The following is an 18,493-nucleotide window of genomic DNA, read 5'->3' on the forward strand; positions in this document are numbered from 1 at the left end:
AGTACAATCAAGTTCTCCTTTTGGCAGTACTTCAAAGTATGTACACATATCTAAACATAATCATATAATATGTCACATGGGAAAACACATGAAAGTGAAAACAGGAAGCAAGCAAACTTTATGTAGTAAATTAAAGAGGAAAGACCTACTTCTAAACCATTCAAATTTGCAAGGTATGAGGGATGAATGCACAATAGGATTTTTCCAAACGGGTAGGGAAGATATGTGGTTTTTATTTTCCTCCTATTAGGATTTATTATGTCAGTTAGATACTTTAAAATATATTTGTTCTATTCAGATGTTCCTGGAAAATGTATTATAAAAGTAATTCATAATGATTGCTACAAAGCTTAAATTAAAAATTCACCCAGCCGTTTGTAACTCATCTTTTAGTAGTTTTCCTAACTGAGTGAATTTTTAATTTTAAACTCTCTCAAATCCCACTTTACATTACTTCTCTTAGGTAACTAAAAGCTTATGAAAACAGTCTCTGTGAAATTCTATTTACTGTTTGTCAAATAATGCTAGCCACTAACACACACACATTCAATTATCTATAGACTATTAACATGCTTGCATTTCTATTATTCAACCTACATACTGACTTACCAATTCTTGTTGTGGTAGTGCTGCTCTGTTCTGCAGGAGATGAAGTACTAAAAGCAGAAATTGGAATTTTCATCTGTATAGGACCTCGATTATTTGTTGGACTATAGAGTCCTGACGGGCCTACTGTGGGTAAAGAAGTCCTCGTGGCTTGTACAATAGAGTGTGCTGTTGGAACAGCCTGTACAGCAAGTGTTGTTCCTAACGGCGCAGCACTGGCAGGAGAGTTCCTTTGAATACTAGGACTGGGCACAGAAGGAACGTTGTTTGGTTTAGTGGGGTTTGGCAAGGATGGCAAGGATACTGGATTTTTGGTGAGACCACTCACTGTAGGTGGGCTTTGTACAGAAATGAATTCAACGTTGCCAGATGGTTGATTGGTCACTAAAGTCCCTGGATGGCTCTGCAGGAGTTGAGGCTGGGAGGATACGGCAACAGGTACATGCAAAATCACTGGTAGAGACTGTAAAGAGATTGTAGGTTGGGGATTTCCACTAGGCACCTGAGTAGAAGCAACTACTGTAGCTGTGTTGGGTGCAGGAAGAACTGATGTTGCTGTCAGAGAACCCGAAGTCACTGGAGTCTGTAATTTAGGTTGACTACTGACAACTGTTGGAGGAGTGACAAGATTGGTTGAAGATACTATAAAAAGAAAAAAGAAGTATCAGTTTAAATAGCTACTTCTATCAGCTAAGATAAAATAATACAAATTTAATGCATTGCGATATATACAATAAAGTCTCTCATAATGAAATTTTTTAATTCAAGATTTAAATTCTGGAATTCTTAGATTAAATTCATAGAAGCATTTTTGCATCTATATTTGGTACATTATGAAAACAGCACATGGTTTATAATTAAGATGGAGGACTGCTATCTCAGTATAAAACAGTCTCTGAAAATTACTATATTTACTTCAGAGAAACTAATTGGAAAAACAACTAAAAAACACTGAAAACTAGGTAAAATTGTATAGATAATTTCGAACCTACACTGCAAATATTATGAATGCCTTAGAACACTGGAAATTTATAAACTCAAATAGGAAATCTAGAAAGAGTACCATTAATGAACAATTGGTAACGTTGGTCATGGTATTTTATCATTTGAACAATGTGAAACCTGTATCTGTGGATTAAATTTTACTTAATTCCCTGGGAGAGGAACTACTGAGAGGCTGCCTCTATTAACATTCTATTGATGTCACATGATGTGGAAAATAATGCAGTGAAGATGGGAGATGAATTAAGGAGCAGAAACCAAAGAGCAGAGAAAATCAAAATGCTGGTCACTGAAGTTTTATAGTAATTTTAGTGAAACCATTTGTGTTTATCCTCATTTGAACAAATCAAGGACCAAGTTTCCTTCTCATTGATTTGTAGTCTTTCCAAAATCATAGGTCCACTAGAGCAACCATTCTCAAAGTATGGTCTAGGGAGACACCTAGGGGTTACTGAGATCCTTTTAAGAACTTTGAAATGTCAAAACTATTTCCATAACAATAATAAAACATTATTTGACTTTTTCACTGTGTAGACATTTGCACTGATGGAGCAAAAGCAATGGTGAATAAAACTTCTGATGCCTCAGTGTTAAAAATCAAGGTAGTGGTACCAAACTCACTGCATTCTTTAATACCACATGTGCACATTGAAAAAACAAACAAAACCAGTGTTATTGAAGAATGTTCATGACCCGAAGTAGTAAAGACTCTTCTGTTAAATCACAACCCCTAAGTATAGGTCGTCTTAATATTCTATGTGAAGAAACAGGAAGTACACATAAGGCATTACTGCTGCATGCCAAAGTAGGACTGCTGGCTGAAGGAAAACTGCTTGCATGACCGACTGAGCTGTAAGCTGAGCTAACAGCCTTTTTGATGGAAGACGATGTTTACTTAAAAGAATGACTTACATACCGTGGTTATTCACATTTGGGTATCTGGCAAATTTTTTCTTGAAAATAAACCATATAAGGCAGTTACTTCAAAGAAAACAACAGTATTTATTGGCAATAATAAAATTTGAGTTTTAAAAACGAAAATTCGAACTTTGGGGAAAATGTCTATAGCTTCCCAAATCTTTAAATACTTATCTGAGAAGAACTGATGGTGAAATAAATATGATTTAAAAAAAAAACTTATTAATGAAATATGCCAATGTTTGGAAGACATGCTCAGTGAATATTTCTAAATGATCAATGAATGATATTAGTAAAAGATCCATCCAAGCATAAGACAGACAAATAAATTCTAATGAAGAGCTTACTGGTGTGGTTTCTGATTTCGCTTTGCAACTAATCTTTAAGAAACTACTACTTGACTATGTCAAAGAATATCTACAATTCTCTAAAAAGGCTAGCCCTTTAGCAACCACGTATTTGTATGAAGCTGAATTTTCTTCACAAAGTTCAACCAAAACAACAAATTGCAGCAGACTGAACACAGATATGAGAATCCAGGTACCTTCAGCCATCTTAATGTTTTAAGGGAGATATAAAAGAGATATATAAAACTTTAAGACAGTAACACTCCTTTTGCTAATTTTTTAAGCTTGGAAAGGAGTTTTTTTTCATCAAAACATGTTACTTATGGTACATAACATGGGTTTGTTATTATTTTTAAGTGAGTGAATAAATAAACATTTAAAAATTTTATGTTTTAGTATTTACCATAGTAAATCTCAATTAATACACCCATATAAACAAAGCTCTCTTTTGGATACTTAACAATTTTTTAAGATTATACAGGGATATGAAGACCCAAGAGTTTGAGAACCACTACAGAAGAGATTTGAATTTCTGTATTTTCATGCATATCTGTTATCCTGATTTTCAATTAAAATTTTGTGCTTAGGACTCACTTTCACACAACTGTGCTCAGTTTCAACCTCAAGAGAATGTAAGAAAAGACAACGAAAGCCTTCAATTCCTAAGAAAATGTATTTCAGTGTCAAGAATATTACCTGTATTCACAGGGGTTTGAAAGGATGGTGGTGCATTCTCGCTTATATTTCTTTTGGACTCCAGCATCTGTCTCACTGTGCCTGCATTTCTATGAAATATATATACACACAAATGGTCAGTGGATATGCCATTCTAAGGGATATTGATTTATGTATAGAGAAAGGAGTGGCCCATAGGAAAAAAGGGTGGCTAGACTTAGGCATGAAAGCACTAAACTGAGAGTGAATGCAGTGAAGCAAAGCTGGCACAATGACTCTGGAACGCTGGGGTCTACGGCATTATGGAACAGTCCTCCTCCTATGTTCTAATGTCCTCAATACTTTAATCTGAAAATCAAATGTAGATCTGAATATCTGCACAAATTAGTATTTATCACCCCTGACCAAAGCATTTCTCTACTACTTAGATAAGTAGTCAAAAAAATCTGCAATAACCAAAGAAAGCCTTGTAATAAATTAGCAAAATTAATATTCACAAGTCAACAATTACAAAAAAGCAAAAAAGAAAGAAATATACTTGATTCAGTATATCAAATACTTAAGAAAACACTACATAAATACACAGGATCATATTCCAAGATTTTTCTGCAAAATTAAAAAAAAAAATCAGAACCTTGTTCTATTATTTAAAAGCTTGATAAACAGGCTATTTACAATTCTTACCTGTAGGGTACATTGTTATTGCTGCTGATATCAACTACTAGACTTTACTGGTGATGCAGGTGGGTTTGGTGGATTCTAGAGGAAGAAAATACCAAAGTAAAATTAAACCCAATTCACAAGGAATCTTTAAAAATAAAACCTTTAAATGCTTTGTCAGTATGTTGTCTGTTATTTCTATAATACAGAGGAAAATGTTACTAGCTGACAAAAAAACAAACAAAAAAACTAAATCTTGGCATTGTTAAACCCCTTACACAAATTCCTTTGTCTATTGAAACAACCATATGAAAAATGAGTAGAATGATTACAGACCACCATTTTTGAAAAGAGTAAATAAAATAAAGGATGTGAAAATGGCTTACATGCTCTAAGGGTTCAGTAAACATCAACAACATGAATCTAAAGAATAACTAGACACATTCATTCAATAAACACCTAGTGAATGCCTCCTATATATCAGGCAGAGCAGGTACCAGATTTCAAACAAAAATTCAACAAACAAGATAATAATTTATTTTTGCCTAGAAGTAACTGATTACCAATTAAGTGCCATCCTAGGTCACAAATCAAAATTCTCAATCAAAATTACTTTTACGATTTTTGTTCAAAAAATTACTTGCCACTATGTGACTTATAATTTCATGAAAGATGTCCCGATTCTAAACTTCAATATAAACTAATTTAAGCCTTTTTTGCCCCAAATACAGGGAATATAGAAACGGAGTCCTAAGATTTACATGTTAATTACCATTATTTGGGCCTCCATCATTAATGACACTATTATCACTTATTTCTTAAATTGAGAAAAATAAATAACTCCACCCAAGACTTAATTAAGTATAATGATTATACTATCAAACAAAAGGTGGTAAGTGCTTAGGATCACATCAAGCAGATGCCACTAGTCACTCTTCTCAACAAGTATATCTTGCTGCTTTTTAAAGGATTAAAGGATAATTTTAACCAAACAGTACAGTTTGGTTAAAATTATATACATAGATGAGACAAAAGATAGAATTAAGATAAACTGCTCTAAAGGTGCTTAGAATCTGGCTATGGACACAAAAACATTTGAAATAGAAACAAAATGAAAGTTACAATGCAGTGTCGATGAAAATGTTTTTAGAAAATTTAGGGGAAAGAATTGCATCCTCTAGCAAGTCTTTGACTAATTACCACAATCAAAATAGTTAAAATGAAAATAAACAACATTTCAGGGGAGAAAAAAGGAGGAGAATAAGCATAATAAATAAATAAGTAACATGGATTAGAGTCATTAGATGGAAGACTTTAAACACCACTACAGTGTGGTGACATCAGCAAGATGGCAGAATTGGAAATCCTATGCCCTCCTTCCCTCATGAAGGCAATGACTTAACAATATAAGGGCCAATTTCACTTGTAAGAAGTCTAGAAACCTGCTAAGAGATTATAGCACCCCAAGTGAAAGCAAGCCCCAAAAGAGGTGCATGGTAGTAGGTAGGAAAGTCTATTGCACTTAACCCACCATACGCCATCCCTTTCTTGGCACAGTGTGGTGTCATCAAGAGAAAATTCCCAACAACTATACTTTCCTTCAGGAAGGAAAGAGAAGAGTGGAATTTGCATACAACATTCTGGCTCTTCAGGGGACTGCCCAAGGCACTGGCTTCAGTCTCACCTGACTTGGAGGAAGCAGGACACATTGAATGTATGGGTGCTTGGTACCAAACCAGGAAAACTGTAACGCAGACAGACAACAGGGGGAAATTCAAATTCATGCCTTGCTAAAGCAGCAGCAAGACTGCAATATGGAAGGCAGATACCAGGTGGGGGACAGAAACTTCTCAAGTAGAACCAGATAAACCTTTTCAAGTGGGAAATTACACACACAAGCTCCAAGAAAATGCACCCCTAAAAAGGTCTGAAACTATATTCAATATCCTGTAGTAACCTACAGTGAAAAAGAATATGAATAGGAATATATGTATGTATATGTACGATTAAAATATTATGCTGTACACCAGAAATTGACACATTGTAAACTGACTATATGTCAATGAAAAATAAATAAATAAATAAAATTTAAAAGGTATGAGAGGAGGAAGAGAAGCAAGATGGCAAAGTAGAAGGACGCTTGTAGCTCACCCTCTCCCACAAATACACCAAAACTCACATCTTCAGACCTACTCAGCCAACCAGAGCACCTGTTAAACTCCGACAGAACATCGCCCTCTTCGAAAGACAAAGACACCAAAAATCTGGTAGGAGAAAAGGAAAAAAGAAAGAAGAAAAAGCAAAACAGTGTGGGACCGATCCTGTGGGGAGGGAGCAGCAAAGGAGGACTGGCGCTCGTTTGCTGGGTCTCCTCTCTCCAACGGAGAGGCCAGTGGGATGGAGGGGGAGCCTCCAAGGCTCAGATTTGCCCCGAGCACCCCTTGACCAACAGAACTGAGTTAAATGGGCACAGAGGGTTCCCGCGACACCCAGCCCGAGACGCAAGCTGGCAGCTGGGGCTGGAACGGGCCGCCTGAGCTGGGCGGAGGACTGGGGTGGCTGCACTGAGGCAGCCCCGGGGGACTGCAGGGTGATGCGCACCATGGCTGGGAGGGGATATGGAGCAGAATAACCTCGGTCCCCCATAAATTGTGAAAAAAGCAAAGCAACACGGCTAGTGTACCCTGGGGGGAGGGGTGCCATAGTCCTTTGTCTCCTCAGACCTGCGCTGCCATTACTGGCGCTTCTTGTGAGAAGAGAGACTGGGGCGCAGTCACAGCCGCCATATCCTCCTGTGCGCAGCACCCGGGCGAGGGCGGGGCCGAGCCCTGAATCTGCACGCGGGGGCTCCACAACCTCCTAGGCAGAACTGAGACTTGTTTACAGCCCAAGGCAGATAGGATCTTTCTGCTCTGGCACCTCAGAGAACTCACGCTGCCAAGACAAACAAGGAGCTGAGATTTGGCACAGAGCAGGGATGGGGCAGTTCCGCGGTCTTCTGCGAGCCTACCTTTGGAGCGCCGACCCGAGGCGAAGCGGGTAGCTGCACAGAGCAGCAGAGCTACCAGAGCTGGGAGAGGGCGGGCAGCCACCCGCCTTCCTGGCAGGAATGCAGCACCTGACCATGGTGCTGGGAGGGGGCGTGATCCGCCCACCTGCCTTGCCCGAGTGCAGCATCTGACTGCGGCATCCGAAGGGGGAGTGACCCTCCCACCCACAGGGAAAGAGCTCAGCACCTGACCCAGTGGTGGGACGGGGCGCGATCTGCTAGCTGACAGCCACTGGGAGCAGCGCAGATGAGGGCGCCAACAGAGGGCCTCTGAAAACAGCAAGCTGAGTTCATAAAACAGGGCGAAGACACAAAGTCTTCTCGATAAAATTAAGAGCACACCATCTCCAGGAGAACTAGATAACTGATACTCCTTAAGCCACAGTGCCAGAAAGATATGAGCAATATGAAGAAGCAGAGGAACCACTCCCAATTAAAAGACCAAGAGAAATCCCCTGAAAGCACAATCAAGGAAATAGACATTGATGGCCTACTAGATCAAGATGTCAAAAAAGGAGTGATCAAAGTACTGAAGCAACTAAAAGAAATAGTGTTTAGAGATATAAAATATGTCAAAAATGAAATAGAAGCTATAAAGAAGAACCAAGTAGAATTAGCAAACTCATTTGCTGAGATGAGAGCTGACGTGAAGGCTGTACAAAGCAGACTAGATAATGCAGAGGAACAAAGAAGTGACCTAGAAGACAGGACAACAGAAAGCACCCAATCAGAACAGCTGAGAGAAAAACAAATAAAAAACAATCAAAACAATATAAGGGACCTATGGGATAATATAAAGTGTGCCAATCTATGCATAATAGGGGTTCCAGAAGGGGAAGAAAGAACAAAGGGGATTGAAAAGTTATTTGAAGAAATCATGACTGAAAACTTCCCAAACCTAAAGAAGAAATCAGATATCCAAGCACAGGAGGCTCAGAGGGTCCCAAACAGGAAGAACCCAAACAGACCCACACCAAGACATATCATAATCAAGATGGCCAGAGTCAAGGATGAAGAAATGATCCTAAAGGCAGCAAGAGAAAAATAAAGAGTGAGTTACAAGGGAACCCCCATAAGGCTCTCTTTAGCTGATTTCTCTACACAAACACTATAGGCCAGAAGGGAGTGGCAAGATATATTCAAAGTCCTGAATGAAAAAAAGATGCAGCCTAGGATACTCTATCCAGCAAGACTATCCACTGTATCAAGTAGAATAAGAGATCAGCAAACTTGAAGACAAGTCATTTGAAATTACTGGGTTAGAGAATCAAACAGAAAAAAGAATGAAAAAAAAGTAAAGATAGACTAAGGGATTTATGAGACACTATCAAGTAAACCAACATTCAAATGTGGGAGATCCAGAATGAGAACAGAGAAAACGGGCAGAAAGCCTACGTAAATAATGGCCAAAAACTTCTCAACTTTGAGGAAGAAAATTGACAAATTCAAGAAAATGAAAAACCTCCAACTAGACTAATTCAAATAGACCTACACTAAAAAACATTATAGCCAAGCTCTCAAAAGTCACAAAGATTTTTTTAAATGGCAAGAAAAGCAACCCATCACAATTATGGCAATTTCCATAAGATTATCAGTGGTTTTGTCAGCGGAAACCTATATACAAGGGAGTGTAATGATATATTCAAAGTGATGAAAGAAAAAAACTGCCAAGCAAGAATACTGTAACCAGTAAAACTAACATTCAAAAATGAAGGTGAAATTAAGACTTTCCCAGTAAATAAAAAGCTGAGGGCATTAATCACCACTAAATCCTCACCACACAAGAAATGCTAAAAGGAATCCTTTAAGTAAAAATGAAAGAACACTAGATAGCAACTTGAAAACAAATGAGAATATGAAATTCTCTCATAAAAGTAAATGCACAAATGCAGAATTCTGTATTACTGTAAAGTTGGTGCAAAAATCACATTTCATTCTGATCTAGAATTTAAGCATAAAATATAATTGTAAATCTATGTTAAAGTATACACAACACAAAAAGATAAACTGTACAATATCAATAACAAAGTGTTGGGAAGAAAGATGTGACTGAAGTTAAGTTGTTACCAGTTTAAAATAGTTGTAAACTTAAGACATCTTACATAATCCCCATAATAACCAGAGAAAATACTTATAGAAGATACACCAAAAAATAAATAAATAAGAAATGAATTAACAAGAATGAATAGAAAGACAGCTCAAGTGTTGAAATTTGAAATTGGCCTTACCCACAAACTAAAGAAGGAACAAAATTTGAAAGACTAAAGACCACCTTAACATTTTCTTCAAGCACCACACATAATAATTGCTTAAGTTAATCTTTTCCAATATTTTCCAATCTTTAGGACTTACATAGTATTTGTCCTTGTTACCATACTACTTATAGCTCTTCAAAACAAACTTTCTAGGGGTTGTAATATTTCGTGTTTATTCTTTAAAGTCTGTGCCTGTCTCCTTTGACTAAACAAGAAGAACTGAAAAGCAGTTGTGAGGACAAATTTGATATGCACAAACACTGGAAAAGCACACGGTGGGCAGCACTGCTTAGTTCAGACAGCAAGGATGAAAGTAAAAAAAAATAGAATTTCATACTGTACAAAACAATAAGAAACTTTCAAACCCCTATTTTTGGTTTAAGCATAGGAAATAAAGGTTTAAAAAAGGTTTATACCAATTTTTTAATATATGAAATAAAATAGCATAGTTTTTATATTGTGACAAAGAACAAAGCTGAAAAAGTAGAGTTTAAAATCAGAGAATTAATTACATCATCGAAGAAGACTATAAAAAATAAGAAAATCTTTGGCTAGGGCCAAATACGGCTTTGATGAAATTAGCCTTGTAAACAAGGATAAAAACCTACTGTCAGTTGCTCAAGAAAAGAGAGAAGTCAGAGCTTAAAAAGTTAAGTGAAAAGAACATGGAGATGCAGAACAGATTAGTAGTTGCCAGAGTACAGGGAGTGAGGGTAGCATCAAGGCAAGGTTAAAACTATAAAAGAGCAGTATGAGGGAGTTCCTTTATGGTGAGGCAACAGTTCTGTGTCTTGACTGTGGTGGCAGGTTAGGTGACATCAACTTGCACAGGAACACACATAATTAATTTATGTAAAAACTGATGGAAACTGATGAGGTCTACAAAACTTAAGTTTCTTGGTTTTGATATTGTACTACAGTTACAGAAGATTTCACCACTGGGAGAATCTGAGTGATGGTTCACAGGAGTCTATGTACTATTGTCGCAACTTCCTGTATGTCTGTCATTATTATTTCAAAATAAATTTTGTTTCAAGTAAAGAAGATTTGAAAATGAATCAAGACAGAAAAATCCTATAGGAATAATGACTACTACTTAAATCATTATTATTGGCAATTACTGTGTGCCAGGTAATGGAGCTATCAAGATACACAGAAGTGTAACTTGCTCAAATGAAAAAAAAAATTCAACTAAAAACAATATTGTAGTGTACAAGTGCTATATTAAAAATACGTATTATAGAATAAATAAGGAAACAACAAAAAACAGAGACTACTGTGCTATGCTATGTTTGGACTTAACTAGGGGAAGAAAGGAAGAGAACAAGGGCTACCCAAGGCAGTGTAGTAACAAAATATTTTGGAGGAAATAATAAACTAGACTAGGATACAGACAGTAAAGGCATATTTCATTTTATTGCACTTCACAGATACTGCATTTTTTTTCAAATTGAAGGTTTGCATCAACCAAGTCTATTGGCACCATTTTTCCAACAGTATTTCCTCACTTTGTGTTTCTGTGTCACATTTTAGTAATTCTCACAGTATTTCAAACATTTTCATTATTATTATATTGACATGGTGATCAGTGATCGGTGATCTTAGACGTTTTTGTATTTTTAAATTAAGATATGTACACTGTTTTTCAGACAGAATGCTATTGCTCACGTAACAAACTATAGTAGAGTATAAACACAACTTCCGCATTTTAACAAAAAAATTTTTTACATATTTTACAAAATTATTTTATGACTTGCTTTTTTGAAATAATTGCTTTACTGCGGTGGTCTGCAACCAAACCCACAATATCCCTAAAGTATGCCTGTATGTGAAAAAATAAACATGGTAAGACAAATCCCCCAAAGCATAATTATAAGATGAATAGAAAATACAACTTCAAGAATGTCTTAATATAAATAGGTTAATATAAGTGTTGATGTAGAAAACAGTAAGGATTAGAAAGAGTGAATAATTTGCTCTAGATCTGCAGCTCCAGAAATAGCATGCAGGAAGTGCACAGTATAAAAGCAAATTTTAGTCCTATAATAAAGAAAGATTTTACTCCTAAGTCAGCACTTCTTAAGACTACCACTTAAAGCTAAATATTCATTATGCAAGAATAGAAATTCTTACTTCTTGTCTTTTCTTAAGATCTTCTTTGGCTGCTCCAAAGCGTTTGGTTAGCCTGGCTATCTTGGCCTAAAAAAAGCAAAAATATTTTATGAAGCAAACCCAACTGTGGAATTCTGTGGAACAAGAACAAATACAGGGCAGTTTTACTTCCCAGCATAGGTTTCTCTGATGAATGCAAGGCACGTTCAGTATTAACAAGTGCATTTCACTGTACTAACAGAGGAATGGGGTAAATTGTGTGATCATCTCAGTAGATACCAATTAAGGAAGACTTGCTAAAATTGATCAGCTGTTCTTGGGGAAAAAAAGGAGAGAAGTACCTTCAGTCTCATAAAGATTATGAGAAACCTGTTGTAAGTATTGTATTTCATAGTGGATCTTTGGAAATATTTCCATTAGTGTTGACAATAGGACAAGGATGCCTTATCTGTACTGCTATTTAGAGCTCTGGTGACAGGGCAATGAAATAAAAACAAGGAAAAGGAATGAGGTGTAATGACTGGTAAATGATAAATAGTAATGATTAGCAACTAAATAATAAAAGGAAAACGTATTCTATATCTTTCCTATATATCAACAACAATCAGTGAGAAATTGTAATGAGAAAAAGGTTTCACAAATGGTAGATATTTTAATACAAGTAAGTACTTAAGAACACACCTAAAAAGAAAATTTCAAGACCATTATGAAGAAAAAGGACAGAAAAAGAAAGCATGAGTCAATAGTGATACACCATGTTCCCAAATAGGAAGACATGAATCCTCTCAAATCACTATGAATACTCAAACTTCAACTGGGTTTTTTATGGAAAAGTTGTCAACACACTATGGTAAGTTTTTACACTATGGCAAAAGGATCACAAGTCCCTTAAAAGTCTATTTTTTGTAACTGCAGTGGTAAAAAAAAAAAAAGGAAGCCATTAATACTAAGTAATATTAAATTACATATTCCTTAAAGTAAAATGTATACTAAGCCACTGTTGATTCAACTACTTGTTTTAACTTTGAATTTTATAAAACATACTGGATTCTGCTGAAGTAAGTCAAATATAACAAACAAATATATATACATATCAGGAAGATTCATTCATCTACTGCTATGGAGTGAGATACAGAAATACTATATATTGCAGTATTTTCAAGTAGTTTATTGTCAGCTGTACCCAAAATACAGTAAATTATTTAACAAAGTATATAATTATTTACTAAAGTATAATATGATATAGTAGGCTTTAAGCTGAAGAACTTAAAAACAATATTCGGAAATAGGGTCATTGTAGAGGTAATTTCAGATGACCCTTGAACAACATGGATTTGAACTGTACAGTCCAATTACACATGATTTTTGTTCAACTAATACAATACTAGTATTTTCATTTTCACAGATCTTGAAATTAAGTATAGGGGAAAGTTTGTGTTCAGTTAGAGATCACAGTACGTGAAATCAAAAGAACTAGCATTTGAATTTTGATTCTATCTGAACTGTTTCAGCTTAGTACCCTTGGGTGAGTCATTTATCAACTCCTCCTTTTTTTTTGAGGCAGATAACAGTACACAGATTTTTCAACCGCAGGGGCTGTAACCCCCATATTGTTCAAGGGTCAACTGTAGTTAAGATGAGGTCATAATGGAATAGGGCGGATCCTAATCCAATATGACCGGTATCCTTATAAAAAGGAGAAATCTGGAAACAGTTTGACAAACATACAGATACAGCACCATGTGAAGATGAAGCCAGAAATCAGGGTGATATTTCTACAAGTGATGGAATGCCAAAGTCTGTCAGTAATCCATTTGAATCTAGAGGAGACATATGGAACAGATTTTTTCTCACAGCCCTCAGAAAGAACCAATCCTGACAATAGCTTGATCTTGAATTTTCAGCCTTCAGAACTATGAGACAATATATTTCTGTTATTTAAGCCAATCAGTTTATGGCACTTTTTTTATGGCAGCCCTAGCAAACCAGCAGAGGTTCCTTTTACCTCTAATACTTAGAAGTTAAATTACTTCACTGTCAACTTCAAAAACATGTCCCAAAAAACAAGTTATAAAAATGATGACACATAGGTATGCAATGCAAGGTAGTGTACAAACCTGTAGTTCAGTAAGAACTGTTTTGTGCCTCTTGTTACACTCGATCTTTTCCACTCGTGTTTTCAATTCTGCCAGTGTCTTATCAAATACAGCACACTGTAGTGCACACAATTTTTCTTCCAGCAACCACTGTACAACCTGAAGAAATATATATTCCTTTGTTATAACAAAGAATTTGAGCAAGCAGCACACAGCAAGCAGTAAATATTCTTAAGTACTAATAAGACAGTACTAATATACTAGCCAGTTTAATAAAAAACAAACAAAAAAACCCATACTGGTATCTATAATACAAGTCTATGTGCTGAATTCTTCCACTTCTACATATGTAATATCTACCCTAAGAGAATAATATATGCTAAAAATAGAAAATTTCTGGAGGGTGAAATATTTAAAACAATTTGAAACTGAAGTTTTACTATTTTCTTCCCACACTCTCCATTGTGATTTAAAGGAAACCAGTTGAAGGGAGACCAGTTTTTAAATTCTCTAATCCATTACAGATGATATTTTTGTGAGACACTAAGAATGCCACTGCACTATGAAATTTCTATAAAACATTTCTAAGTGCCTACTCACAAATTCCATATTTATCCCATCATGGACCCCAAACAGAATACACGGTGCATGTACATGGATCATACTCAAAAAAAGCTGCTCTAGGAGTAAACCCTCAGTACATATAGAAGTTTTCAAAATTCTTTCACATAGCTATCTTCATATTTCTAATAGTTCTATAAGACAGACAAAATAAACATTATTATTACTGTACAATAAACAAAAACACTCTATGAGAAAAAAACCACGTTTTTACTGTCTCACTATTTCTTTAACGGGGATATTTATACTTTGAGCGGAAAAACATTGACCTAGATTATTTATAATTTCATCATTAATTCTACAAGACCTTGAAAAATTCATTTCAGCTGAGTTTCATATTCTTCTCTTAAAAATGCATTTGTTATCAACATTTGTGAACATATATTGAAAAATGTATTAAAATAACTTATATTTTCATTATGTCTATCTCCAGTCTAACACATACAGGGAAAGTTTCAAAAGTCTGTACTTTAAATATTCCCTTTCCTTAGTCCTCTAAATCCTTGTCCATACCATTTTTAATACTAAGCCTAAAGTACAAAACAAAGATTTTAGAATGTAGAGACTTGTGGCGATGAAATCAGCTTATGATGAAAATTATAAAAGTTAAAAATGTTAACATATAAGACTCTAATGTTTCCACTAGAATAAAGTTCAATATAGAAGAAAAAATAAAAAGCTGAAAACTGATAATTCAGTTTTGTTACTAAAGCAAAAAAAAATCATAAATTCTCTTCCACTTTGATAATTACTACCATATCTAAAAAAAAAAAACCAAGTAGCTTCAAAAGAGTCAGAAGAAATTCTAAAATTAAATTAGTAAAGGTAATAAGCTCAACCACTTCAAATTCTCCATTTCTATGAAAAACCTGAATATGTCAGCAAAATACAGAATAATGTCAAAAACCTAGAAAAATAAGATGTTGGTGCTTTTTATTTAATATGATTTTAACTTAAAATCTCTAACACCTTTTGTAGCTTCTGGTTTATATCTCCTTTGGCTGTAATCTTTACTTGAAATTCTGCCTCATATTCTTCTTCCATATATCGACGGCGTTTGGACTGTACATTGTCCATGTCCTCTGATTTAGAACGTTTTCTTCTAAAAAATTCACCTGAGAAAAAAGAGTATGATGATTAGTTAGGTGTTTTTATTATAGATAGACCTTAATGCCTATTCTCCATCCTCAGCAAAATATTATTTCCAGCTACCAAAACAGCACTCTCAATTATTTTATGAATTGTTTATGTGATCAGAAAAGTAAATAGATAGCTTTTAGTTTTAAACTTGAAATGATTTTCAACACGCTAAATAAGAACTTTCTAATGGCTAAATAAGCAATGTACAAATAATGTGAACACAGAATATTCTTTCCTTGAAATCGTCGTATTAAGACGGAAGATTAACAATATGAGATGAGAAGAAGTCATCTCAAATTCATTCCCTTTACTAAAATCTACAGTGCATACGAATTTGTGAACAAAATTCAATATTTATTCACAGACTTCTCAGTATTCATTTTCATATCACATATTTCAAACAACTGTGCATTTTAATTATTTAATCCTTCCTCTTCAGTAAATTTAGGAAAATTCTTCCTTAATCATCAGCCTTCTTAACATATCTTAACACATTTCAAATATATAAAAATAATAAAATTAGTATCATTATAAAAGCAAATTTGGTAGAGCATAGATATTCAAAGACCTTCACTGAGATTGACATAACATTGTAAAATGACTGTAACTCAATCAAAAAATGTTAACAACAAAAAAAAAAAGACCTTCACTGAAAAAATTTCTGCTTCAAATACTAGTAACACTCATGAGATCATAAGCAAATTTTATTTGGTTTCTTCTTCAATAAATAAAAAGGAAAGATACTAAAATCTCCACACTTATTAAAGGCAAATACCCAGATATGACTATACCTATCCCTCTCAACTTCACTCTATATGCCTATTTTTTAAATCCAAATCTATTCTACGATTTCGCTTGTAATCACAACTTACACAGTCACAGATGGAGAGCAGTGTGACGGGGAGTGTTACAGAACCCAGGTTCCCTGACTTCTAGTCCCAGTGATCTTCCTATAAACCTAATGATGCTCCATCACATTGTTTACACTTCCCATTAAGCTTAAGAATGTTTTAAGTAGACTGAGACACATATTTCCATTCACCTATATCTCCCCAGACAAAATTCCTATAGTCCTAAGCTCTAAATGCAAATCTAAAACAATTTCTCTCAAGACATTCAGATAGCACTTTACTAAATAGTAAGCTTAAATCTTATGGAACAATGAAAAGTACAAACAAAATAAAACAATGAAGTATATGAAATAAATAATACTTCCAAAGATCCTTGGGTTGCCATCAACAAGATGATTTAACTATGGCTTACTTAAATTGCAAAATTTTACAGTCATCTTATGTGTAGGAAAGTATTTTCCACAACCTTAAAAGCAGAAATAATTTAAAAAACTATTTCAGGTTTGTTTGTGCATGCTTACTTTTCTCAGAAGGTCTTTCATCTTCATGTGTTACTTGCTCTTCTTCCTCAGGTTTGCTGTCCTTTTCATTACTTTCTACTTCTTCTGTAACAAAAATAGAAAAGGAAATTTTCTTCCATTAGCATTTGTAACAGCTCATTATAGTTTACACTTCCGGTGTAATTATCCAGTTAATAATCTTTCATGAAATCAGAGTCTCAAAATGTAAAACACTGGGGATAAAAATGGAGTAAGAACTGGTAGAAATAAATAACCAAGTCTACTTTTAAATGTTCCTGCAAATTCATAACAAACTCTTAACATGGAAAAAAATTGAACAACATAGATTTTATAGTTTATTTTTTATTTGGGGGGGGGTAATGAGGTTTGTTTATTTAGTTAGTTTTTAATGGAGGTACTGGGGATTGAACCCAGGACCTCATGCATGCTGAGCATGTGCTCTACCACTGAGCTATACCTTCCCCACTAAATAACATAGATTTTAAAATGAAGAATCTTACTTAGTAATTTACTGTCATCAATAGATTAATAAAATATGAAAACAACTACTGTAAATCATTTAGACTCTACATTCAATTATTAAAACTAAAACAGTGGTTGTGAGAATAACAACAACAACAAAAAATTACCGGCAAATTCAAAACACCTAATATTTTGACCAGACAAGTTGAATCATTAAGTTATTCTAATGGTTACTGGATAGTTCATAAAAGAGAAAGGGAAAAGTTATCCTAAAGATAATAAAAGTTTTACTTAAAAGTAATAGTCATACCTATAGAAGACTGAAATTAAAACATTCTTTAACACCATATACAAAAATAAACTCAAAATGGATTAAAGACCTAAATGTAAGATCAGATACTAGAAAACTCCTAGAGGAAAACATAGGCAGAACACTATGTATTCACAGCAATATATTTTTTGAACCAGCTTCTAGAGTAATAGAAATAAAAGCAAAAATAAACAAATGGGATCTAATTAAACTTAAAAACTTTTGCATAGCTAAGGATACTATCAAAAAAATGAAAAGACAACCTACAGAATGGGAGAAAATATTTGCAAATGATGCAATCAACAAGGGACTAATTTCCAAAATATACAAACAGCTCATACACCTTTATATCAAAGAAACAAGCAACCGAATCCAAAAAACGGACAGAGACCTAAATAGACATCTCACCAAAGAAGACATACAGATGATCAACAAGCACATGAAAAGATGCTCAACATCACTAATTGTTAAAGAAATGCAAATCAAAACAACAAGATATTACCTCACTCCAGTCAGATTAGCCATCATTAGAAAGTCTATAAATGATAAATGTTGGAGAGGGTGTGGAGAAAAAGGAACTCTCCTACACTGTTGCTGGGAATGTAAATTGGTGCAACCACTACAGAGGAAAGTATGGAGATTCCTTAAAAAACTAAAAATAGACTTACCATACGATCCAGCAATCCCACTCCTGGGCATATATCTGGAGAAAAATATAATTCAAAAAGACACATGCACCCCAATGTTCACAGCAGCACTATTTACAATAGCCAAGACATGGAAACAACCTAAATGTCCATCAACAGATGACTGGATAAAGAAGATGTGGAATATACACACAATGGAATATACTCAGCCATAAAAAAGA

General features: G+C 34.8%; 1 protein-coding gene across 1 annotated transcript in view; it reads right to left on the minus strand.

The window, feature by feature from the left end:
- ATF7IP (activating transcription factor 7 interacting protein) overlaps positions 1-18,493 on the minus strand; it is a 79,222-nt gene that overhangs the window by 24,579 nt on the left and 36,150 nt on the right. Inside the window, 8 exon segments of the mRNA XM_006192117.3 lie at positions 610-1,248; positions 3,570-3,658; positions 4,233-4,270; positions 4,272-4,307; positions 11,646-11,711; positions 13,742-13,879; positions 15,311-15,456; positions 16,854-16,937. Coding sequence (XP_006192179.2) covers positions 610-1,248; positions 3,570-3,658; positions 4,233-4,270; positions 4,272-4,307; positions 11,646-11,711; positions 13,742-13,879; positions 15,311-15,456; positions 16,854-16,937 — 1,236 coding nt within the window.

This window comes from Camelus ferus, chromosome 34 (genome assembly GCF_009834535.1).
Source record: "Camelus ferus isolate YT-003-E chromosome 34, BCGSAC_Cfer_1.0, whole genome shotgun sequence".
NCBI lineage: Eukaryota > Metazoa > Chordata > Mammalia > Artiodactyla > Camelidae > Camelus > Camelus ferus.